The sequence below is a fragment of the Penicillium expansum genome (assembly GCF_000769745.1).
Source record: "Penicillium expansum strain MD-8 chromosome Unknown contig261, whole genome shotgun sequence".
Taxonomy (NCBI): domain Eukaryota; kingdom Fungi; phylum Ascomycota; class Eurotiomycetes; order Eurotiales; family Aspergillaceae; genus Penicillium; species Penicillium expansum.
In genome coordinates, this window is record NW_015971315.1 from 188,812 (window position 1) to 211,291 (window position 22,480).

Sequence of the window (22,480 nt, forward strand, 5' to 3'; positions counted from 1 at the left end):
CTTTGGTTTGAGATCTGCATATTGATGATTTGGCCTTGTTTTGAGGATCGCTTTCGAGTTTTCTAGCTAGTTCTTGGGTTTTCTTTATTTCCCTTTGCTTACGCGCATGATACTTTTGACATGCGACATCGTATCGTGTATGATGAAACTCCAAACTCCGAAGTTAATGCAAGTGACTTCGCAAAGAATGAGACATGTCCAACGCTTTGAAACATATTTGTTGTTCCTCAGGTCATCAATCATCAAATCCTGTCCAAATTTTTAGACTGGCACATCATCTGTGATAGGTGCTTCGGCTTGAGTTGCTTCGGCTTGAGTTGCTTCAGCTCCAGTTGCTTCAGCCTGAGTGGGGCCATCGTCCGCAGGAGCCTCGGTCTCGGGAGCAAGCTCAGGCTTGCCCTCAGGGTCCTCACGAACAGATATTTCCTGGCCCTGGTCCTGCTGCCCCGCTTCCTCTTTCTCCTCCTTCTCCTCAGCCTCTTCCCAATCATCAACAACCTCAGGCGCAGGAGTCTTTGCACGCAAAGACTTTCCAACCCCAACACCAGATCTCAGAACCAAACGCTCCTTCTTCGCCCCATCACCATCAAGAGCAGCATAGATAGACTTGCTCACCCACGAGTTCTGAACCGGAGTTCCAGCCCTCGAGCCAGCACCGCTACCACCCTTACTCTTCGAAGCAACCTGAGCCCACCCGCCGTCTCCAGTACTAGCCTGTACCTTAGCGGCTTCACGGGTGGCCTTAGCCTCGAGGGCGGCGACACGACGCGCTTCTTGTTCTTTGCTGCGCTCGCGCTCGCGGAGCTTAACGCACTCGCGCACGCTCATGCCGCCGATGCCGATGGTCGATCCGCTACCCATGCCGAAGAGGGGAGGTGTCCAGGCAACCGGTTTCAAGACGAAAACATGGCGGTGGGGTTCTGGGTCGTGGCTTTCTGTCACGAAGCCCCAGTCCGCGGCGAGGGAGTGCGCGAATGCACGGAGAGTGGATTTCGCCGGCTGGAAGCGGAATGAGCGGGTGGGTTTGTCTGCTGCTGCCAGGGCGTGGAGGTTGGATTCGTAGGTTTGGAGGGTTGATAGAGGGACCGAGCATGCGAGCTGGACGTATTGGTTCAAAGTCTCTTCGGAGTAGGGGAGGTTCTGGGCTGTGATGGTTTGAAGCGTGGTTGTCTGGTTGATGTCGATGCCGAGAGCGCCGGCCAGGGAGCGATTCCGCTCCAGACGCGTGCATTCGTCGTCGCAAACCAACGGGGTCAACTCTGGATGACGCGGGGGCGACTGCACCTGGCCCTTGGAGGTCACGGCCTTGGCGGCATTGCAGCGTCTCTCTTGTCGCAGTCGTCCACAGCTACATGTCACTGCGATCTTGGACGAACATGGTGTCTTTTCGGGACATGCGTATGGCGCGTGGCATTGCTCTGTGCAAGGATGGCCGCACATGGTCTTAGTCTTTCCACAGGGGTGACTGCAAGGTTTGGTTGCGTCTTCGCAATCCCCGGGGCGATGACAGTCCTTCCGGCAGAAATGAGAGCCGCACTTGAGCAGCTGTCCGCATACTTGACCGCAGCGCGCATCTGTCAGCCAGCAGGGCACGTTTTTCAACACCCGCTTTCCGCACAGACACGCCTTCTCGGTCAAGAATGGACACTTGGGACAGTTCTCCTCGTCTGTGTGGCAGGTATGTGCGGCTTGAGGGTGGCCGCATCGCTTTGGACGCTCACAGGGGAAGTTGCAAGCGGGCGGCTTTGCTCCACACGGCTGAGGGGGATACAGAACAGATCTTCCGCAATTACACGGAATCTCTTCGAACACTGCCTCCCTGCAGGTATTGCAAGCACCCTTGTGGCAAAGCTCCGGGCATGTGTGCCTTCCGCATTTCAGCATCCGGCCACATATGCGAGTACAGATATGCTCTGCCTCGATGTCCTCATCAGCAGGGCGAAGATGGGGCCTGAGTTTACGACGTGCAGCCTGGCGCTCGTTCGCCCTTTGCTCTCCCGGACAGCACCTTTCAGTGCATGCATGTCGACCACAGTGCAGAGTCGCCTTGCACATGCGTGGACACTGGGGAGGCTCATTCTGGCCTTGGTGACAGATTGTCAGATTATTAGTACGACCACAGTTGCACTTGATGTGAACATTGCGCAGGCAAGCGCCACAGGATCCAACATGACACAGCTTTTCGCAAGCATGACCACATGGCAGTGTCTTGCCACAAGGCTTTTGACAATTCAAGATAGGGTCTTCGCAGGAGGTACGAGGTGTATATCCCGGGATCTCAGATAGCGGTGTCTTGCCACAGGCGCAATTGACAATGACATCTGGTGACTGTGGACAGTGTGCAGGATGAGGATCTTGCGGGTGGCAGTTCTTCTGGCATGAATGTTTGCCACAATCATATGGACGGTTACATGTCTCTCCACAGCCAAAGCAGCCGGTCCACTCATCTTCTGAGCCATCCTCGCGGACGATTCGACTATCTTCTTCATCATCCTTTGACTTACACAGCATTTCCGTCTGCAGTTTTCCACAGTAGCAACGGGCGTCGATGCTAACCTCGCAGCCACCACACAGTCCCTCATGACACGGAAGTGGACATGTATGTTCCCCGCAGGGCAGTAACTCACCACAGATTTCGCCACAGCTCCATCCATCCTCATAATTGGTATCTTGACAACGCTTCTGCGACGAATTAAGGCCACAGAAACAATCTTGGATCGGGCCCATAGCAGTACAAGGCGTACACGGACCGGCATGACAAGTCGTATCACAAGGATGGGGGCAATTTTTGCGAGGCCGTGAACAAGTCTGACCACACGAATGCGGGGGCAAACCAGGAAGTGGTCTAGGATCGACCTCTTTCTCACACCAGCAAGAGTAGCTTGTGGGGAAGTTTTGTTGAGAAAGGTTACAACCCGGACAGCGCCAAGCGCGGGGAGTGGGGGAATCCTGTCCATCTTCTTGAGCAGAAGCTCTCTGTGCAGCTGCACCCTCATTTGTGGACCATTTCTTGACACAGCTCAGATGGAAAACAGTCCAGCATAGCTCACAAGACCAGACCTTGGACCTGCGACCAAGCTCGCTGCAGCAGATAGGACATTCGTATAGGTTATGCGAGATATCTTCGTGGATGCGGGTGGCTAGGTCGTCGGCTGTGGACTTTGCAGTGACTTTGGGTGGTGGCGGTGCCCTAGGCTGTCTGGCTTTACCTTTCCCTTTTGCAGATGGCGTTGATTCGGCAGGTTGTCTTTGTTGAGATGACGGCATGCCCGGTACAAAATCCGGCACATCGGCTCTCAATGACTGGTCATGTAAATGCCCCGCACCGTCCAATAGAGGGCCATTTTCGGCTTGGTCTGGTCTTGTCAACTGGGCTTCGAAACCACGCGCTCTCATCCCACGGGTTCGCATCTCTGGTCGTGTCTCTTGGCTTTCATGTCCTCCATTCTGATTCTGTCCCTGCCGGGGCGGGTTCCGTTGTCTCCGGCCTCTTCCTTCTCTGTTTCCCCCTCTCCGCGAGCTAGATGGCCCATCCTGTTGACTGGGCTGGGGTGTTGTATTCGGCTGCGGTTGAGACTGTGTAGGATGTGCTTGCGGCGCAGCTTGACTTTGGGGTTCACCCGCAGGCGTTTGTTGTTGACCATCACGCTTCGCAGAACCCCGCCCTCTGCGTCTAGATGGTCTGGAAGAACGTGGAGGTCGTGGCCCGGCTGGGATTGAAGTCTCTGGTTGGGGTGTTGCCATGGCTGAGAATGCGGCAGAGGTCTGACTAGAGACTCCTGGCGTACTCATATGCTTTCGGTGGATTTTCTCACTGGCGCTTGTTTTGAAGAGAGTAATCGGTGGTCGACTGAGCGTGCTGGTCTATGTAGGCTGAAACAGTACGGCAAAGTAAAATGAGCGTAAGCCAGAAACTAAATAATGCAACAAGAAATAAAATAAAAGGCAAAAGCCCGCTTACAGATCGAAGAGGGAAAATTGTGGCACAATGAATTATCTAGAAGGCGATAAAAGCTCGGATGGCAGAATTGGGCGGTGCTATAGGCGGTGACATAGTGGCAAGCGGCTCAGGTGTGAGTCAGCCCTGGAGGAATTACACAACATGACTCATTGTGCCCAGGTAAGGTGGGTCGGAGATGTATGAAATCGAGGCATGCTCGTATCACCGAGCGATAGCATGAACTGATGCAATTCATTGGTCTTGGTTGATGCATGTAATCACAAAGTGAGGGTCCACGGGTGTTTGACTCCACTTTGTGCCAAGACATTCAACAAAGATCCAGTGCAGGAGGCTTATATCTAAAACACCATCTTGCCGCAAATTCAAAGCACAATCCGACTTCGGGAATATGCTCGATCTTGGATGAAACGAGGTAACTTCTTCGATTCCATACGTGTGATAAAGGAAGGAAATTGGAAAAGACAGCCAAAACACATTATCAATGCAATTTAGTCCCAATCCTGAATTAATATAGACAAAAATGCAAATATCGAAGCCGGCGCATCAAAAGAAACATGGCGCTATGCAAAAATACCAGCCCATTCACCTCGTAACAAAGAACCAAACAACGCATTGCCATCCTATCGTTTGATTGAAATCTTACACACCGAGTCCATGCTCTAAATGAACACAACAATCTCACCACGATCATTCCGTCTGAGCCTCAGCGCACGGAAAAGATCCTTCTCATCATCAACCCTGCGTTCCCGGTCCGCCCGGCTGCGCCCATTATCACGACCACGATCAGCATCATACTCATCCGAGAGATCTCGGTGGAAGCGCTTTAGCGCCTTGTTAATGGAGCAGCCGCGCTCGCTATGGCTGGCGACCAGCGACAGGAAGTGATGACCCAGCTCGCGCTGCAGATCCTCGTCCGTGCGCGCCGGCGGCCGCGACTGCTTGTAGACAGTAACCTGATGGCCGTGGGAGGAGTCGACTGAGCCGCGGCGTTCGTCGATTTGCTTAAGACGGCGGGAGGGTCTGTCGCCGTCGGTGGGGTTTGAGCTCTTGCGCTTGGACTTGCGGGAGTCATCTTCTTCTGCGCGAGAGCGGTGCGACTTCTTGCTCTTGCGGACGTCGAGCTGGCCGTCGCCGCTGGAGGAGCTGCCACGGCGGTTGTGGACAAGAGCCTTGGGACCGGTTTCTGAGCCGTTGGTGCTGGAGATGGCAGAGCCGCCGAACATGGAGGAGACGAGGCGGCCGGCGCGGTTCTTCATTGAGATGCCGAGACCTTGGTCGCCGTTGCCATTGGCTTCTTTGCCGTTGCGGCGGCTGCGCTTGATCGGGGACGAGGTGTCCTGGTAGGCGCGACGGCTGGTTTCTGGGCTGTCGTCGCCGTCGGGGGACGCGGAGCGCATCATCCGGTTCAGACCGCCGGTCAGACCAGAGTGGTTCAGCATGGGTGTGCCGGCGTTGTTGATGATACTGGAGGGGGCATCCATCATCGCGGTGTCGACTGCTTCACCCGGGGTGCTGAGCACCTCTGCTTGGCCGCGCTTGCGCTTCTTCTCGCTGACAGTGCCGGGGGCCTTCTCCTCGCGACGGCGGTCCTTCTTCTTCTTAGGTGCGGGTGTGACGAACTCTGTTGTTGACACATTCGGGGGCGAGGCTGAGTGTGGGATCTGGCCGGCGCCGTATGAAAAGCCATTCTCCTCGAATGCGATGTCGTAATTTTTACCCTCGTCGTCCGTGTTGGGGTTGGTTTCGACACGAGTGAGGGACTCGCTGGGCTCGAAGACTGATTTGGCATTGGGGTTCATCTTCATCTGTTCCTTGGGCGCGACGACAGAGACTTTGGATGCGTTCGGGGTCTCATCGGCGACGAGATAGTCGAACACGTTGACAGCCTTCTCGTTGTTGGTCGGGGCAGGAGCGGGAGTTCTCACCTCACCGGCAGGCGGGGGTGTAGGGGCAGGGGGAGGAGGTGCGTTCTCCACACGGGCTTGCTGGTGGTGGCCGTTGGGGGTTTGGTTCTGATTCTGCTTGTTGTTTTGTCCTTTCTTTCCTTTCTGGGGCTTCTCTTTATACAGAGCACCCTGGTACTTTTGCGCCTCGCTCATGCATGACTATGGTAGGCGGACTCGTTAGCGGATGTCTCCCTTGTTGATCTAGTTGGGGATCTAGTAAAATAGCCCCACGACCATTATGCGGAAATGCGACGCGGATCCGACGTACCGTATGAGCTCTGTATTCCAATCCATAGAAATGCACCATGCAATCGATACAGGTGAAGGAAGCGCCGCGACATTGGCCGCGATGGGGGTCAAGCTTTTTCTTGGTGAGAACATCACCACATGCCTGGGCTGATTGTTAGCAGCGATTCAAGCGCAAGGCATACACCTTAAGATAGCAGATAGGACTCACTTCGCAAGAGAAGGACACCATTGTTGACACTGGAGATCACCCTATCAGGTGCGCGAACAAGAGTTTAAAGATGTCTTTTCAAGAGGGGGGTTGTATCCCTTGAGAGAGTACCAGTAGAAAGCGTCCAAGCGGGGAATTTGCTTGGATACGAATTTCGATATCTCGGCTTTTCCTCTCTTTTTTTTCTTTTTTCTTTTCGCGTCGAAATTTGGCGCGCAGGACCACGCTAGTCTCGATCGGGAGCCACACTAGACTATTTTGGGTAATATAAATGGACTGGGCGCGTCGAGGCAGCTGAAAGTGTACTTCCTTCCAACTACTTTGCGAACATTCACTGTATAAAATAATCGAAAGAAAGTGAGAAACCCCTGATTTATCAACACTCGACTCGGTACATGTTTCAGGGTAAAAGGCGCAGATCCCACGCGGACATGGATGGTAGGCCTGTCAGGAGACCCCATGCTTTCATTTTGTCGCTTCTTCCCAGTTGAACGGGCTGACGCGGGGACGATCCGACAGAGCAGCCAGACTGGCCGACTGGCCACTCGTAAAATGCTTTCTTGACGGTTATCTTGCTATTATTGGCCTAAACTCAAATACACTTCCCCGACTATGCCTTCCTCTATACTCTATACTAAGGTCTGTAATATACTGCCCTTGGAGGGTTCCGTCATGCCACATGAAACTAGTCGCTCTGTTGGAAGCTAGGTATCACGAGGGTGGGACCTGACCACATCATCGCTGTTGCTCATAGTGAAGAACAAGAGAAAGTTTAATCGGTGCTTTTTGATAAGACAAACTTGGTACGACGGAATGTGTCTTTGAGTCTGCTTTGCCGTTCAAGGATGTGTTGGCTGGGCCTCTTTGGTCATGCGCGCCATCTTCCGCACTTGGTCACCAGGTAGGATGATCTTTGCGCGTAGAATGCTCGGGTCATGAATTTTGTGAAGATCGGCCTTTTGGAAGTTAGAGGAAGCGGGATTTGTAAACTACTAATGGTTGACCAACTTGTAGCTCGATATCATTCATATTATGGGATTTGGGAAGCCCTCAAAGTATCTGGGTCTACTTACATGAGGAAATGCTGTTGGGCAAAGCTGCGGACATGATCGGGAAAGAGAATTAGAAACCAAGATGTGTCGAGGGGTGCATGTGTTTATACTGTGTCAGTACAACGAGATAGTATTTCAGACAGAGACCTTGAGATAGACCTCTCTTTATATCAAAAGCCACATGCAGAACATGACAAGGGTATATGGATTGATATTGACATAGTCAACTGATAATTTATTATTATACAAGGGAGTCCAGCTCCATAAGTGTGAGCAACAAGGTGTCTACAAGGCACCCAAACACTGGCTATAAACCAGACAGAATGAGCCCCATAGAAGTCGGAAAAAAATAGTCGAAGATACACCTCGTCAACCGCGGGTCGTCCTAAATCGCATGTTAGCAACCAAAGACCCATAATCAATGCGTCAATGGGAGGTTACTAACTCTTCCTTCGAGATCTCCACAGCAGGGCCATCGTGCTTCCCCGTGCCCTCCTTCCCAGCATCAGACCGAGAAGCAGCCACCCCCTCCTTGCCCTCACCCCCCTCCTCGTCCCCACCACAGCCGCAATCGTAAAATTCTCCCAGATTGGCGCAGTCAAACTCAGGCTTACCAAGCATGGCATTGACCTCATTATGAACGAAGCAAGCCCAACCAGAAGCCGCATTACGCGAAGAAACCTGAGGCGGGTATTTGCTCAAATGCTGCATGAAATGCTCAGCACATTCTCCACTGATGTCATCACCCGTTAGCTCCCGATCTAGCACAGAGCCTCGCACCGGAACGGTGGAGTACCTGGGGAGGAGAATCTCATTACCAAGGATATAACCGAGCAAACAGGTAAATATAAGAGCGCAGCGTCTCCTTCTGATCTTCTGTGGGTGTCTCGGGGAACCGCGCCATAACAGTGTGGAAGTACTTCCACGTCGCACGACCTAATTCAGCCCTGGAAAAGCCAACAATTCCGTCAGCAAATTGTCCCACCACGCTCGTAAATTGCCCAATGGGTCACTCCCGGGGCACTTTACTTGACTGTCTCATTGCCTAGCCTTGGCATCACCACGTCGCCCTTCAGTGTGCTATCTTGGATGGTTATCCCCGGCGCGGCTGGTGCCGAGTGGTCGATGTGGCCTGGGGCGCGGACAGCGGGGCTCGGTGGCCCCTGTGGTCGAATAAAGAGGAAGAATATGAGGCATAATGCGATCGATGCGCTGGTGACAATGCGCCGTGTGATTTGTCGGCTCGCCATGTTCGCGGGCGGGTGGTGATAGTTGGGGAAAAGCAATGTTGCCAAGCGTCCGGTCGCGGGAGCACCTGGGACTTGTGAACAGGGAATATTTCCGCGCGGGATACGAGATAAGAGATTCAGTGGGGATTCGAGGAATGATTGCGAAAGGGAGTTTTCTACCAAGGGGATTCTGCGTGTTGCCTACTTGGGCCAGGCCACGCTGCAGCTTAGTCATTGATTCGCCGGCATAGTGCGGGGCCGCGAATAAAGTAGGTAGCCCTGAAAGAGCTCTGGAGTGTCTACGGAGTATCATACGATGAATTAGTATCAGACAACACGATTTGGAGAATTTATATCCCTGTCAGATGAGCGGTGCTTTTTGCTGACCATAGTACGGCGCTCCAAATGATAGACTCGGCCCATCTAGACCCACATCGGATGTGTCTCGGGGTATCACTTCTGAAGTCGCAGGGTTTGGCCTGGATGCATAGAGGAGTTGACAGACTACCAGACATCATTATCAGTTATTGGGATTGGGTTCTCCGACTAGTACATTTTTGGGCTCCGTCCAAGCTTATCTACATCCCATCGTGATCTCCGACTGTAGCAACCGAGTCGCTCATACTTGGGGGTAAGTCCTCCTTGCGTGTACCCCAGTCACTCTCCTTGTCTCCGAGCGTCAGCTCCAGCGTCATTCCCCGAGTAAAGAACTCGTGTCCAATCCAGCTTTTGTTGTATGGCTTCCCATTGAGCTTGGCACTCTGGATATAGATCTTCTTGTAGGTTTTGTCGAAGTTCACATTCCGAATAGTAGCAGTTTGATTGGTTTCAGGGTTAGTGATTGCAACGGCCTCAAAGAACGGAGGAATAATCAAGTACACATTCTGACCGGGATTCGGGAAGAGGCCCATCAAGCTCCATGCCAAGAATGAGCCCATAGCTCCCGAGTCGTCGTTCCCAGGGAGCCCGTTGTACGTGGCGTTGAAAGAAGATGGAATGTACGCGTGGGCTCGGCTGGCGGACAGGCCAGGGCGTCCAGCATAGTGATAATTATACACGGTCAAGAAGACAGGTTCATTGCCCATATCTGCCAAGCCAGACGTGTGGAAATAGTCCAACCGAGACACGAAGGACTTTGGGCCGCCAACCATCTTGATTAACTTTGCCATGTCATGAGGGACAAAACTATATAAGGTTAGCACTGAAGGCTTATTAGGCAGCGAAGTTTATACGCACAATAAGTACTCCCAGATGCTGGACTCAAATGTCTCCGAAGGGTTCGAAGTGAGAGAGCACCACGACGCTAGAGCACTGCAGGCAATAGGGTCCTGATAGCCCCAAGTCCCGTTGATATACCTTGGCTGAAAGAAGCCAGTGAAGCCAGTGTCCGTCCCATTTCCCAGCAGCGATTTTTGGTCTTCTTTGTACAAGTTCTGCCAGTTGCCAGACCGAGACAAATAAGTGGTGTAATCCTTCTTTCCGAGGCCTTTGGCTACAACTGATAGGCTGTAGTCGTTGTATGCGTATTCTAGCGTTCGCGAGATGCTCCGTGAATTGGTCCCAAACCCAATATAGTCGAAGTCCAGATATGGGATGTAGTTGAGGTGTTTCCAGCTCTGCAGACCCCCTCGCCCTTCATATGACCATTCGAGTGGCTCGTTTTCTGCATCGTTTACCATGGCTTTGTAGGCAAGTTCCCAGTCAATGCCCGTCAGGTTCTTTACGTAGGCATCTGCGAGAACAATATCGGCATTGGAACCTCCCTGCGTCCAGCCTTTGCAGAGACTCATGCGACAATCGGGCAACCATCCTTCGTGCTTGAAGGTGTCCAGCAAACTACGGACCATCTTTGACTGTGCTTTTGGATCGATAATTGTGAGTAACGGATGCTGCGCCCGGAAAGCGTCCCACAGGCAGTAGAAAGAGTCAAAGTATGGTTCATCACTTTTCCATAGTGGGTTTTCTCCAGTCAGATCTTGAGGTGATAACATGGTTCGGTAGATACCACTCCAGAAACTGCTGATCATGTCTTTGCTGGCACCGCCTGGCGTGACCTTGATAGGACTGAGCTTCTGCTTCCAAGCAGCCTCTGCACTTTTGCGCAATTTATCGAAGCCCTCTTCCAGCTCGGGCACTTCCGCTTCGGCATTTTTGCAGGCTTGATCTGAGCTGATAAAGCTGACTCCTACTCTCACGGTAATAATTCCATTTTTGGGACGGTCAAAGGCCATATAGCCTCCGGCTTGAAGATAGAAGTTGTTGAACCCGCGAGTGACAAACAATTCCTGCACTGATCCAGCTCGGTCATTCACCCAGATTCCGCTGTCATCGACCTCGGCGTCGCCGAAATCAGCACAGAAATATGATTTGTAAGAGCCGGCCCCGAAGCTCGGTAAGAAAGTACCATTGCCTTTGATTCGACCTTTATCGGCGTCAAGGCTAATGGAAGCATTCTGTCGACTATCCCACAGATCAGTCAGATCCACCGAGATTAACGGATTGAGATCATCGCCATCTGCAGTCTGCCCCTTCGGGAAGGTGAACCGGTACAACGCCGTGCGCCGCGCCGCGGTCATCTCAGCCTTGATGCCATTATCGAGGGTCAGGGCAAAGTAGCCAGGTTGCGCAACCACGGAATCATTCTTGTAGTGGATCGCGCGGGCGGCTTTAGGGAACTTGCAATTATCCAAAATGTTGTCTTTGCAGTACTGCGGGAACACAGGAAAATTTCCCATAGACGGATTCCCACCTGTGCCACTGTCATGCATATGCGAGAAGCCAGTGACATTGCTCCCATCAGTCGAGAAACCTCCGGTATTCTGACCATCGACGTCTGCGACAGGTTTTGCCATGCCGTAGGGGAGGCTTGCGCCTGCGAAGACATTGCCGCCATTGGTTGAGCCAATCAAGGGATTGACATAGTGTAGGTCATCCTGGGTTGCTACTGTACTCAGGGCATATTGGAGAAGTAGGAGGCTGTGTAAGGTAATTTTCTGCAAAATTGCCATGACGCTCTGGAATATGAGGGTCGAACCACGCGTAATGACGCGTTGGGTTTGTGGATCTGGACTGTGAGGAATACGATGGATGCAGAAAGCGGGAAGGAGCGAGCGCCTCTCCTGCAAGGAGGGTGTTTTTCATATCACTGTGTTGTAACGTCGCATCGTTCGTGCGATCGACGGCCTAGAATGTGTCAGTGCTTGATACTAGGGAGACCTTTGCGTGCGGGGTTAGTGTATTTTAAAGTCCCGCGTTGTTTATAAAAAAGGCATGAAGGGCCTATAGATCATTTTAAGGTATTGGACAGGAGCTGTGCTGTAGCTCTCGGTACTCGAAATCAAGAATCTCTACACTCAAAGTCTCCTATTTGGCCTTTCACTATATTCAATCACGGATCTAAACAACAAATGCGAAGTAAAAGTACATAATACTACCTAATTCGGCATCGATCATGTGATCCACGCTCTATCAAACTTAACTGTAGCGTCTACTTGACCTTCTCATCACTGCGTCACAACATTGTCTTCTCACTGCTTTTTGTGTATGTGTTTAAAACCCAATCCCTGAAAATTGAACCTACAATTCATCTTCTTCTCATTTTTGCCATCTACCCGGAAATTTACTGCTTTCAGTGGACACCAAACTACAACATACATCTGGGTCCAATTTAGGTTGAGTGGAGTGCCGCTCCACCAAGGTTTCACGGATGGACACTTTAAAATGGATAATCAAAAGCTAATAACCCTGCCCGATCTCCCCCTCGAGCTGTTGCTCGTGATATCCGACCACTTGTCGTCTGTCGACATGGCTTGTCTCGCCTCATGCAACCGCCGATTGTTGTTTTCCTTGGGACCTGCATACAACGACCTACCAAGAAGCCCTCACTGGGGGGGTCTGAGGATGGGCCGCAGATCGGTTTTTTGATATGTTTCTCTTGTGACTTGCCACAGTAATCTCATTTTCACGCTTACCTACGCCTTCATCTTTGGCAAAAAGTGGCTCTATCAGGTTCTAGATTCAAAGTTTCAGCCTGCGTAGAGTCCCTAGATCAAAAGCGTGCATCGCCTCCAACAGCCTCTTTACATTACCAATTGCCTAAGTTACGCATATTACAAATTTTATTTTGTTTACCTTCAACTTGCCATGCGAATGGTTTACTACGGAGCTCAACTTGGAATCCCGAATGCCTCATGGAAGTCTCAACAACGTATATGAAAGAGAGAGCAAGTCCTTAAACTCTCCCGCGGAGGATCAGTGAACTTAAAGCATGTGAGCTTACTGACGCCAGTGGTTGACTTCAAGAGCTTCTAGCATTTACGCATTCAATTTATATGTGGAATATGCTAGAGGGCCTCGGCCTTATTTAGGCATTGCTCATAATCCTGTCTCAGCTGGGTCATGTTCAGCATGCTGGCAAGGAGATCGCATTTCTACGAATGCATTGGGCCCACTAGACTCAAGGCCCATTGCACAAAGCGCCTGGTCTCTGGGATGTTTGGGCAATAAGATCGTTTCTAGAAGCTCAACCTACTCACCATACATATTTACTCCGTACATATGAGACGTACGGTATCTCCAGGGCCAATGACGTATTATCACTAGTTTAGCATAGCACACCCTTGTGTAGCCAATTGACTGGCCAATATCGATCGTCTACAATATAAACCGTAACGCACATTACGTATGTAGGCCTCGGCGCTAATGCAATCTGCTGACAAGCCCCACCTAGCCGATGAGTTGATGCTAGTCACCGCCTTGGAAGGATAACAATGCCTTGAATCCTCTCTTGGCCTCAACCATTCCATTTGCCAGTGATATCCACCATGTAAGCCATTTTTAATTGCTATATATACATACCTACAAGTTCTACTGCACTCACCAAGTATCATCCATCCATACAGTATGATGTCATTATGGTTGGGTGTTCCAATGTTTAGTGGAGTTGATGACCGCCCCACCTATAATATTCGGAGTTAAGCATCGGTATACCCGCCACTGTTCGCGGTTACTGGGAGAAACTCATATCTCCGTCTTTTCTCTATGATTCTATGGATATACCCACCTCGTTGTTTACCTACCTCATAATGTGAGTGTAGAAAATACCCTTTGAAATTTGATTCGAGCCAGCGGAGTTAAGGCTGACAATGGAACCCAGCACGACCCACTTTTTCAGAAGGCTTAATTCCGGGGAAATTTATGATATAAATCCAAACCAGTCCAAACCCCACTGCCACATCTTCTCATTTGTAAAGCAACAGAAACCAAAAATTTCACATTAAATTACTCAACTCAGTCAAAATGGTCAAGACACTCCCATTCGGTGACATTCAGGTCCCAACGCCGGGCTTCGGTGCCATGGGCTTGAGCTTTGGTTTGGGTAGCAACCTGAGCCTCGAGCAAGCCGAACCAGTCTTGCTGAAGGCAATTGAGTTGGGATGCACATTCTGGGATACTGCTGTTGTATACCAAGCCGGTGTGAACGAAAAGCTTTTGGGAGACTTTATCAGGAAGCACAATGTCCGCGACAAAGTTTTCAGTATGATATCATGCCATGACGAGAGATTTACTTGAAACTGACTGCTGTCGTTGATAGTTGCTTCCAAGTGTGGCTTCGAGGTCATGGGAGAGAGTTCCTCCGTCTCGATCACCAACTCCGCGTCGCATATCAAGAAGTACATCGAAGGAACTATTGAGAGACTCGGCTTTACGCCTGATTTATACTATCTGCACCGCATTGACCCTAGTCAGTCGACTCGCTATCTTTTCACTTGCCATTACTGATTTAAATAGACACACCCCTGACTGAGTCCATTCCTGCACTTGATGAAATCCGCAAGGCAGGAAAGACCAAGTACATCGGAGTTTCGGAATGTTCAGCAGCCACACTACGCAAGGCAAACTCAAGTTCGTTTCTTTCCAGCCAGTTTGTGCATAGTTTACTGACTGTCAATAGTTGCCAAGATTGATGCTGTCCAGGCCGAATATTCAGCCTTTGAGACAATCCACGAGACAGACGGCTTGATCGAGACCGCAAAGGAGCTGGACATCGCTTACGTCGCATACAGTCCACTGGGACACGGTTGGCTCGTCGATAACTTCGATTACAAGTCCCCGGATGACTTTGCCCCGGATGATTTCCGCCGAAACTGTACATATCTCCCCAACCACAAGCGTCCTTACCATGGACTGAACAGAATCGCTAACACAATCCCTCTCGACAGCTCCCAAATTCCAAGGCGAGAACTTCTTCAAGAACCTGGCCATCGTTGAGGAAATAAAGAAGCTCGCTGCCCGCAAGGGATGCAAGATTAGCCAAATCGCTCTCGCGTGGGTTGCCTCCCAAGGAATGATCCCTATCCCTGGAACAACTAAGGCGGCCCGCTTGGAGGAAAACTGGGCGTCTCGGGATATTGAATTGTCTGCCGAGGAAAAGCAAGAAATGCGCAATATTATCGATGCTGCTAAGCCGCACGGCAGCAGATATGGCCCCGTGCATCAGGCTATGGTTGGACATTAAGCCGAGAGATAATTAATTGTGCAGTGTGCAACAAAGCCTAGCAATTTCACTTCTCCGCTGGTCAGTTGAATTTGACTGCCTGGCAACCAACTCAGATATTCCAGTGGACCTAGAGGAATACCACAATTGAATTTGTTCCACATAACCCTCACCACATCTAGACTAACGGCGGACTGTAGAACATTGTACATACTAACGGATAGGATCCTTACAGGTTCCATCCAAGGCAGATGAAACGGGGACCCCGACAAGATCGTGGGAGCAGTAAACTCTACATGGTGGCAAGAGATGTCAGCATCACTCGTAATGGAGGACATCATTGATAGAGGTATTTTGGAAAATGAGTAGATTAGACAAAGTCAAGATCAGATTAGATTAAATCAAGTGATTGGTCTGATCGATTAATCTAAATCCCTGCAGACTAAAATAATTGTTGGTTCATCCAAGAGTTTGATCAGCTACTGCTGATACAAAGTTTCTGGTTCTGATTTGCGCGGTCGCATGGAGGTCGTATGCGATTGCTGGAGGGTGTTAACAGGTGAGTGAGTGGGCTATTAGAATATCACAATAGAACACGATCTGGACTTGTAAGCAACACTTGGTATATGTTGTAGAGTACCACGAAGCGCCTCGAGCGCTTGGGGAGAACATAATCTAGCCCCACTGGGGGCTGAACCATCCGGTTGCTAGTCCGAGCATCCCGCAGGTAGACCCTGCTCAGAGAGGCTTGGCTTTGGGGGAAAAGCCAAGGGAACACATAGAAAGCTTGGGCTAACAACGTCATCAATTCAGATTGCGCATATCTGATCAAAATCAGATAAATCAAGAATCAGATAAGAGGGTGTAAAAGTCAAATTGCGCCATGCATCCATGGATGGAGGAGCTGGAGGCGATTTGTTCCACGAAGCTCAATTGCGTTGATATGGACCTTGGAGACTCTGACATAAGATGATTCATGCACGAGGTCAACGATTCCTTGTTTCTTGGGTCCCAATTGGGGGCTGGAAATGATCTTGACTTTTTTTGTATTTTGAAGCTTCGCCCCTCCGAACCTTTGCACTCTATGTACATCGCGTGGACATGCAAGGGGCGGGGCGGATAGCCTTCTTGGTTATAGGGTAGTAAGGGGAAAAAAGAAAAGAGTGAGACAGATGATGGCATGACTCGAACACAGCAATATTGGATTATGAAGTCCGCCTAGCCCTTCAAGCGGTGTTTTGTATAAGTGGTTGACGCAAACGGGGTGGCCGCATCAAGTAGGTAGCCCTGAAAAGAGACAACTGTGACCCTGGAAACCTTAGAGGGGAGAGGTACGCTAGTCCAAAATGGGAGAGAAAGTTCAATGTCGGCCAATCAGGGCTGTTCCCCCCACACCGTCTAGGGGCAAATGAGCGATGATCGCCCGCCACCACAACCCCTGATTGGGTCAATTATCAGATCCCCAGTCCGCTCACCCCGATTATCTGATCCTCGTCGCATCGGAGACTCCGGTCGAGAGCGAAGAAAGCCAAAAAAAAAAAAAAAAAATGGGACGNACTTAGGTCTTTCTCGTCTGGAAGCTGCCGGCAATTTTCCCAGATTATAGAAAAAAGAGCCACTCCAGCGTCGCAGATCTTTCCTTTCTTCTCTTCCATCCTCCCATTACGCCCTATACTCCAGTTTTGTTTATCCTAATATAGCCTCTCCGAAAGCAACTCAGGGTCTGGCATACGGGCTAGGCTCCCTGCGATCGGACGGAGAAAACACCCAGCGATGGGTCTCCTTACGGCAGCTGAAGGTCGTGATGACGACAAAAACATCGACCGGACTATAGTTGGAGAGGAAACACATGGCTCGCAAACTACGAAATCGGAGGCACGCGGGGCCAACGGCGATAGTCCATCACAATATGATCCCGAATCACCCCCATTATCGGACGGCTCTCACGCGGGCGATATGTTCGACGATGAGAAGGAATTGGCACAGCACCCTGACAGTATCACGGAAGGTGCTCAGTTGGGTCAGCAGAAGGCAGAAGCAGCGGCACTCTCCTGGAGCTGGCCAGCTTTGGTTGGAATATATGCCTGGTAATAAGATCCTAGTTTATTTGTTGCGGCCTTTGCGATGAAACCCATTTTCTGACAATGATTGAATTTGCAGGATCTGGATCTGCACATTTATGTTGGCATTTCACTCGAATATAAGCGGCTTCCTGATCAACTACATCCAGGGAGGCTTCAAGACCGCACCCCAGGTCTCAACCTCCTATATCCTCGCAAATATTGTGGGCGGTGTTCTTAAGCTGCCGCTTGGTAAGACCCTGAACTTGTGGGGTCGTGCTGAGGCCCTGGTGGTCTCCACCAGCATTTACCTTCTTGGTATGGTCATCCTCGCCGCATGTGAGGGTCCCAATGGATATGCGGCGGGCTATGTGTTGTACTGGATCGGGTACTACTGCCTATACCTGATCTTGAACGTTTTTGTCGCCGATACCTCGGGTCTAAGAAACCGAGCGTTCGCTTTTGGCTTTATGCAGACTCCGTTCATCTGTACTGCTTTCACAGGCAGTATTGCAGCAAACTCGATATATGCCAGGTACGGATGGCGCTGGGGTTATGGCATCTTCTGCATCGTGATGCCGTTTGCATTCTTGCCCCTCGCCATGGCTTTCAAGTACTTCGAGAAGAAGGCGGAGAAAAATGGCATCTTTCGACGACAGCCCAGTGGTCGTACTGTTGGACAGTCTATCATCCACTATATTCATGAATTTGATGGTAAGGATACCCAAATAAAGCTCGGGTTATTGACACTAACATGATTACTAGTCATTGGCGCTTTCTTGCTCATGGCCGGTTGGGTGCTGTTCCTCCTGCCATTCAGTTTGGCACAATACGGCCGCTCTACCTATTCAAGCGCAAAGTTTATTGTTCTCCTCATCCTCGGAGTTTTTATGTTGTGTATCTTTGCAGCATGGGAGAAATGGGTTGCACGAACCCACTTCATCCGCTACGAGTTGATCAAGCGGCCAACCATTCTAGGTGCCTGCATCCTGGCCGCCGTGCTGTTTTTCAGCTTCGAGCTCTGGGATCAGTACTTCTACAACTACGTCCTGATATCCTACGATATTTCCCCGGTCCACGCAAATTACATGATCCAGATTTACAACGTCGGCTCCTGCTTCTTTTCTCCCATTATTGGAGCTGTCATCTGGGCCACTGCGCGCTTCAAATACATCTGCCTATTCTTCGGAGCCCCGCTCATGATCCTCGGCTCCGGGCTGATGATCTACTTCCGTGGTGCAGACCACGGCATTGGCTATGTTGTTATGTGTCAGATCTTCATTGCCTTCGCCGGTGGCACCCTCGTCATCGGCGAAGACATGGCCGTTATGGCGGCAGGTGGCCGCGAGGGCACTCCAATGATGCTGGCCCTCATTGGATTGTTCTCGAATATCGGCGGTGCGATCGGCTTGGCTGTTGGCGCTGCTATCTACAACAACGTCTTTGTCGATACCCTCACGAAACAGTTGCCGGATAACTTGAAAGCCAACGCCACTCAGATCTACCTCGGCGGTATCACTGTGCAGTCAACTTACCCATGGGGAAGCCCTCTTCGCGAAGCTGTCGCGTATACGTGGGGATATGCCCAGCGCTTGAACTGCATTGCCTCTACTGCCATTTTGGCTTTGACTATTCCTTGCATTCTGGTCTGGAAGAACTACGACGTTAACCTGAAGCAGAACAAGGGTAAAATGATCTTCTAAAACGACTTTCCATTGCACAATATACCCAGTTGACGCACGGGTTAGGAAGTTTTGTTCATATTTCGCGTTGTTTTGGATGTGCTGCATTCTCTGCCGTGCAGAGCAAGGGCCACTACCTTAAATGTACATTTTTTGCAACTATTTTATTCAGTGTGAATGGTATCAACACATAACATATATATTTCACTGCGTTACCGCCGAGGTGGTTGGTTATTCTTGAAATTATTAGAACAAAATAATTTACGATTATTCATTTTGTCTGCCTCTATGGCTCAATTAAATACATTGTAGCCACACTGGATCCTAAGCCCAAAAACATTCTCACATTCCTGACAAGACGACGGCAAGAAGACCGCGGTGGGGCCTGACCCTAACCCGCGATTGGTGGAAGACTCATACATCCAAAAGCTCGACTTTCATTTCACCTCTTCCTTTTAATCATTGAAATCACCCCCAAGGTGAGATATTAAACTGTATTTGCCATGCCTCCATCTGCGGCAATGAATCTGCGCAGTTCCTTTGGTGATCGGAAGATCCCTGATATTTCGCGAAAGATAACGGCATGTGTCTTGTGTCGCAAACTCAAGGTGAGGACCACACAAGTTCCAAAAAGAGAATCACACCCTAATATCCTGGAAGATCAAATGTCATATGAATGATAATAATCCCCTTTGTAATCGCTGCAAGGTGCGTGGGCTTGCATGTTCTGTCAATAAGAGCCTGCAGATGCTCTTAGAGAACGATGCTTCGTATGTTGTCCCCACAGCCTATGGTTTCACTTATAACCTTTGCTTTCTATGATCTGATGAATAAATTTAGATGGAAAGAACAGCTGGAAGACCGAATCAGCAAACTTGAAGAGTCTATCACACAAAACACAACGCAACCTTTAAGGATTGCCTCAGGCAACGTGTCTCCGCCGCAGCGACTTAGTTTCAACAGCGTTGAAAATGACACTCCCAGAGTTTTATCTAATTCACTACATTCGGAGCCTTCTGCTACAGTCACTTTGAATCTGTCATGCAGTCTTGGCGCATTTCCAGCATCGTCAATGATCACTCTCACGATGGGTGATATTGGAGCAAATCCAGGACGAAACCCCGACCTAGTTTCTTGTGGAATTATCTCACAAGCAATAGCGGAGGAACTCTTCACATTTTATAAGCAAAATCTGAACCCTTGCATTCACAATATCCTCACCGACAACGACACTTTAAGCACTATCCGAACACGCTCTCCTCTCTTCACCACTGCAATATGCACAGTATCTGCCTTATGTACTGGCTCGGAGGACTATAATGCCCTGCTAAAACATTTCACAACCCAAGTCTCTGGGAAAGTATTTTCCAGCAGCCACACATTTGACGATGTCCGCGCGCTGTGTATCGGAGCTTTATGGTTGAACGAAATCTCCACCGCGCTGAACAGTCTAGGTGAGCGATAGTAACACCGATGGTTTCAAACCCTTGCTTATCAATATACTAACAATTCTTAAGCTGTTCGCATTTCCACAGAGCTGGATCTACACAGGTGCATCACAAAAATGCCCCACACAAAACGAGCCTGCTACGACCGTACTCGCCTATACTGGCTGGTATACCTCTGCGACCACCACTGCTCTCTCATCCATGGAAGACCACCCCTAACACGAGACTTCAACTCATTACGAAGACCGCGGGACTTTCTGCAAAGTTATTTCACCAACCCTTCTGACTTGAGTCTTATCAGCCAGGTCGAGCTATGGTCCATGGGTAGTCGTGTATTTGACGTGTTCGGCGCTGATATTGAATGCAGTGAGGCTAGTCAGCGATCGGATAAACTGGCACAGCTGAGTGCTGCGTACGATGGATGGTTGGAGGAATGGCTTTCCATGCTTTCCTTCACGAACGCACCTGCTACATTTTCACGTCGTGTCTTTGATCTTTATTTCTATTCTGCTAAATTGTATCTGTTCTCGCACATCTTTCGAGGTTCATCTCAGGATGCAAAACTCCCTGAAGCTGGGCCTGAATGTGAGTCTGATATTGGTGCGGATAAGTTCGCGCACGACGCGGTGAGAAGCGCTCTGGCAATCATCAGGTGTATTGTGGATGACAACCAATCATCCTCATGGCTGGGAAAGTTACCAAACTATATTGGAACCATGGTGGCATTCGCCTGTGTCTGCCTCGTGAAGGTATCCGCCCAGCAAGGACCATGGGACCGTGACCTGCAAGGTATTCCCAACTATCTTCAGCGACTAGTCCAGGTCCTCCTCTCGTCACCGGTTGTCAGCCATCCCACGCATCCATTGTTGAGCATTGCCAGGAGTCTGGAGACCGCTACTGCGGTCGCTGGAGGTGTACATGACCAAGGCTCTCTAGCCTCGATTGATATGCGAGATTTGGATCTCGATTTAGCATTTTTTGATATGTTTACCAGCGATGGGTTGAATGGGTGTCCTGATAGCCGCAGTGCATTTTCAGGGATGTGAGGTCAATACTCAAGATACGGGTTTCATGAAGTTGAGTTCTTCTCTCATGTCGCATATTGCAAATCGAACCAGATAATGAGATGAGATCCCTGCAGTAAGAATCTATGATCTTCTTTTATTACTCCGTAGAGATATGTAGCTAAGAATAAAACATTGGAATGCTCGGCCCGGCTCGCTTCCGCCTGATATAGCCGAGTCAATTTCTGCAAGTCCTGAAGACAGACAAATATTGTATCCACTCTGTATTTCTTGGCATTTGCGCATTACATCAATTGCTCCGAGCATTTAAGTGGTCGGAATGCCAAGAAATGCTCGCGAAAGATACATAGTTCATTTACCACCAAGCCAACCACAGAAAGGTTCTGAAGTATTATGAGTACTCAGATAGCTGGGATTTACTGAAGATTATGTATTTCTTTAAAATCAAACATAATTTTGATTTATATCTCTTTTTCAAGGGACACTAATAGATACATCGGCACTGAGATAAATAAGTACTGCTAGCAGGACGAACCGAACCGAGCCGGGCACTTCATTTCATTCTTAGCTAAATATTGTCTATCCGAATAATAAATAAAAAGCCGATTCAGTATCTCCGTGTCGAAACTAGAGACAACCCCAATCACACCGCGTGACCGGACCAACGTAAGATTTTAGGGCCAGAGCCAAGAAATCGAGCCATGAAGCTTTCCGTCCCAGTGCACAATTTTTATGTAGACTCCCCTTGGAAGTGGAATCCGGTGGATCTTTTTTGTTTGCGGGGAACAAAGCTTGGAACAACACCGCTACCTCTGCATATTGTCAAAATGCAAGTTCCAATATTCCAAATGTGCTGATTCGGAGTTCCCCCGACTCCAAGGTTGATTATGCATTCTCTGCTATGGGATTGCGCGTCGAACCATGCTTTATGAGATTCAATTATAATCTATGCACAATACATAGTGTGACTAGAGTTTTATTCGGCCCAATCAACTATCCGATCATTAGGGACCAGATGTCTTCGGCCAAATTAGTGAGTTTACCCGGGTGTTAGGGGTCAGTTGTAAGATGCACCCTGTGGTTATGCAAAATGCGGACCTCTTTTGCCCGCAGGTGTTGCCCGC

At 49.9% G+C, this 22,480-nt stretch overlaps 7 protein-coding genes across 7 annotated transcripts; 3 read left to right on the forward strand and 4 right to left on the reverse strand.

Moving 5' to 3' along the window:
• Nucleotides 1-261: 261 nt before the first annotated feature.
• PEX2_076280 (putative NF-X1 finger transcription factor) lies at nt 262-3,792 on the reverse strand (the record flags this gene model as incomplete). Its single annotated transcript, XM_016744898.1, has 1 exon — nt 262-3,792. The coding sequence occupies one exon, from the start codon at nt 3,790-3,792 to the stop codon at nt 262-264; it is 3,531 nt and encodes a 1,176-aa protein (XP_016598381.1).
• Nucleotides 3,793-4,620: 828 nt separating this feature from the next.
• PEX2_076290 (LYAR-type C2HC zinc finger protein) lies at nt 4,621-6,385 on the reverse strand (the record flags this gene model as incomplete). The annotated part of the gene is made up of 3 exons (XM_016744899.1): nt 4,621-6,066; nt 6,176-6,298; nt 6,365-6,385. The coding sequence occupies 3 exons, from the start codon at nt 6,383-6,385 to the stop codon at nt 4,621-4,623; spliced, it is 1,590 nt and encodes a 529-aa protein (XP_016598382.1).
• Nucleotides 6,386-7,785: 1,400 nt separating this feature from the next.
• Nucleotides 7,786-8,666, reverse strand: PEX2_076300 (flavin-linked sulfhydryl oxidase ERV2; the record flags this gene model as incomplete). Its single annotated transcript, XM_016744900.1, has 4 exons — nt 7,786-7,801; nt 7,862-8,212; nt 8,256-8,363; nt 8,446-8,666. 4 exons carry the CDS (start codon nt 8,664-8,666, stop codon nt 7,786-7,788), a joined length of 696 nt encoding a protein of 231 aa, XP_016598383.1.
• A 557-nt stretch (nt 8,667-9,223) lies between these two features.
• On the reverse strand, nt 9,224-11,653 carry PEX2_076310 (putative Alpha-1,2-mannosidase; the record flags this gene model as incomplete). Its single annotated transcript, XM_016744901.1, has 2 exons — nt 9,224-9,830; nt 9,882-11,653. 2 exons carry the CDS (start codon nt 11,651-11,653, stop codon nt 9,224-9,226), a joined length of 2,379 nt encoding a protein of 792 aa, XP_016598384.1.
• A 2,290-nt stretch (nt 11,654-13,943) lies between these two features.
• Nucleotides 13,944-15,162, forward strand: PEX2_076320 (Aldo/keto reductase; the record flags this gene model as incomplete). The annotated part of the gene is made up of 5 exons (XM_016744902.1): nt 13,944-14,181; nt 14,239-14,388; nt 14,436-14,549; nt 14,599-14,793; nt 14,867-15,162. The coding sequence occupies 5 exons, from the start codon at nt 13,944-13,946 to the stop codon at nt 15,160-15,162; spliced, it is 993 nt and encodes a 330-aa protein (XP_016598385.1).
• Nucleotides 15,163-16,914: 1,752 nt separating this feature from the next.
• On the forward strand, nt 16,915-18,904 carry sit2 (putative siderochrome-iron transporter; the record flags this gene model as incomplete). Its single annotated transcript, XM_016744903.1, has 3 exons — nt 16,915-17,228; nt 17,302-17,915; nt 17,967-18,904. 3 exons carry the CDS (start codon nt 16,915-16,917, stop codon nt 18,902-18,904), a joined length of 1,866 nt encoding a protein of 621 aa, XP_016598386.1.
• A 726-nt stretch (nt 18,905-19,630) lies between these two features.
• Nucleotides 19,631-21,377, forward strand: PEX2_076340 (fungal specific transcription factor domain-containing protein; the record flags this gene model as incomplete). Its single annotated transcript, XM_016744904.1, is given in 4 exon segments — nt 19,631-19,653; nt 19,724-20,337; nt 20,401-20,910; nt 20,923-21,377. The coding sequence occupies 4 exon segments, from the start codon at nt 19,631-19,633 to the stop codon at nt 21,375-21,377; spliced, it is 1,602 nt and encodes a 533-aa protein (XP_016598387.1).
• Nucleotides 21,378-22,480: the final 1,103 nt, after the last annotated feature.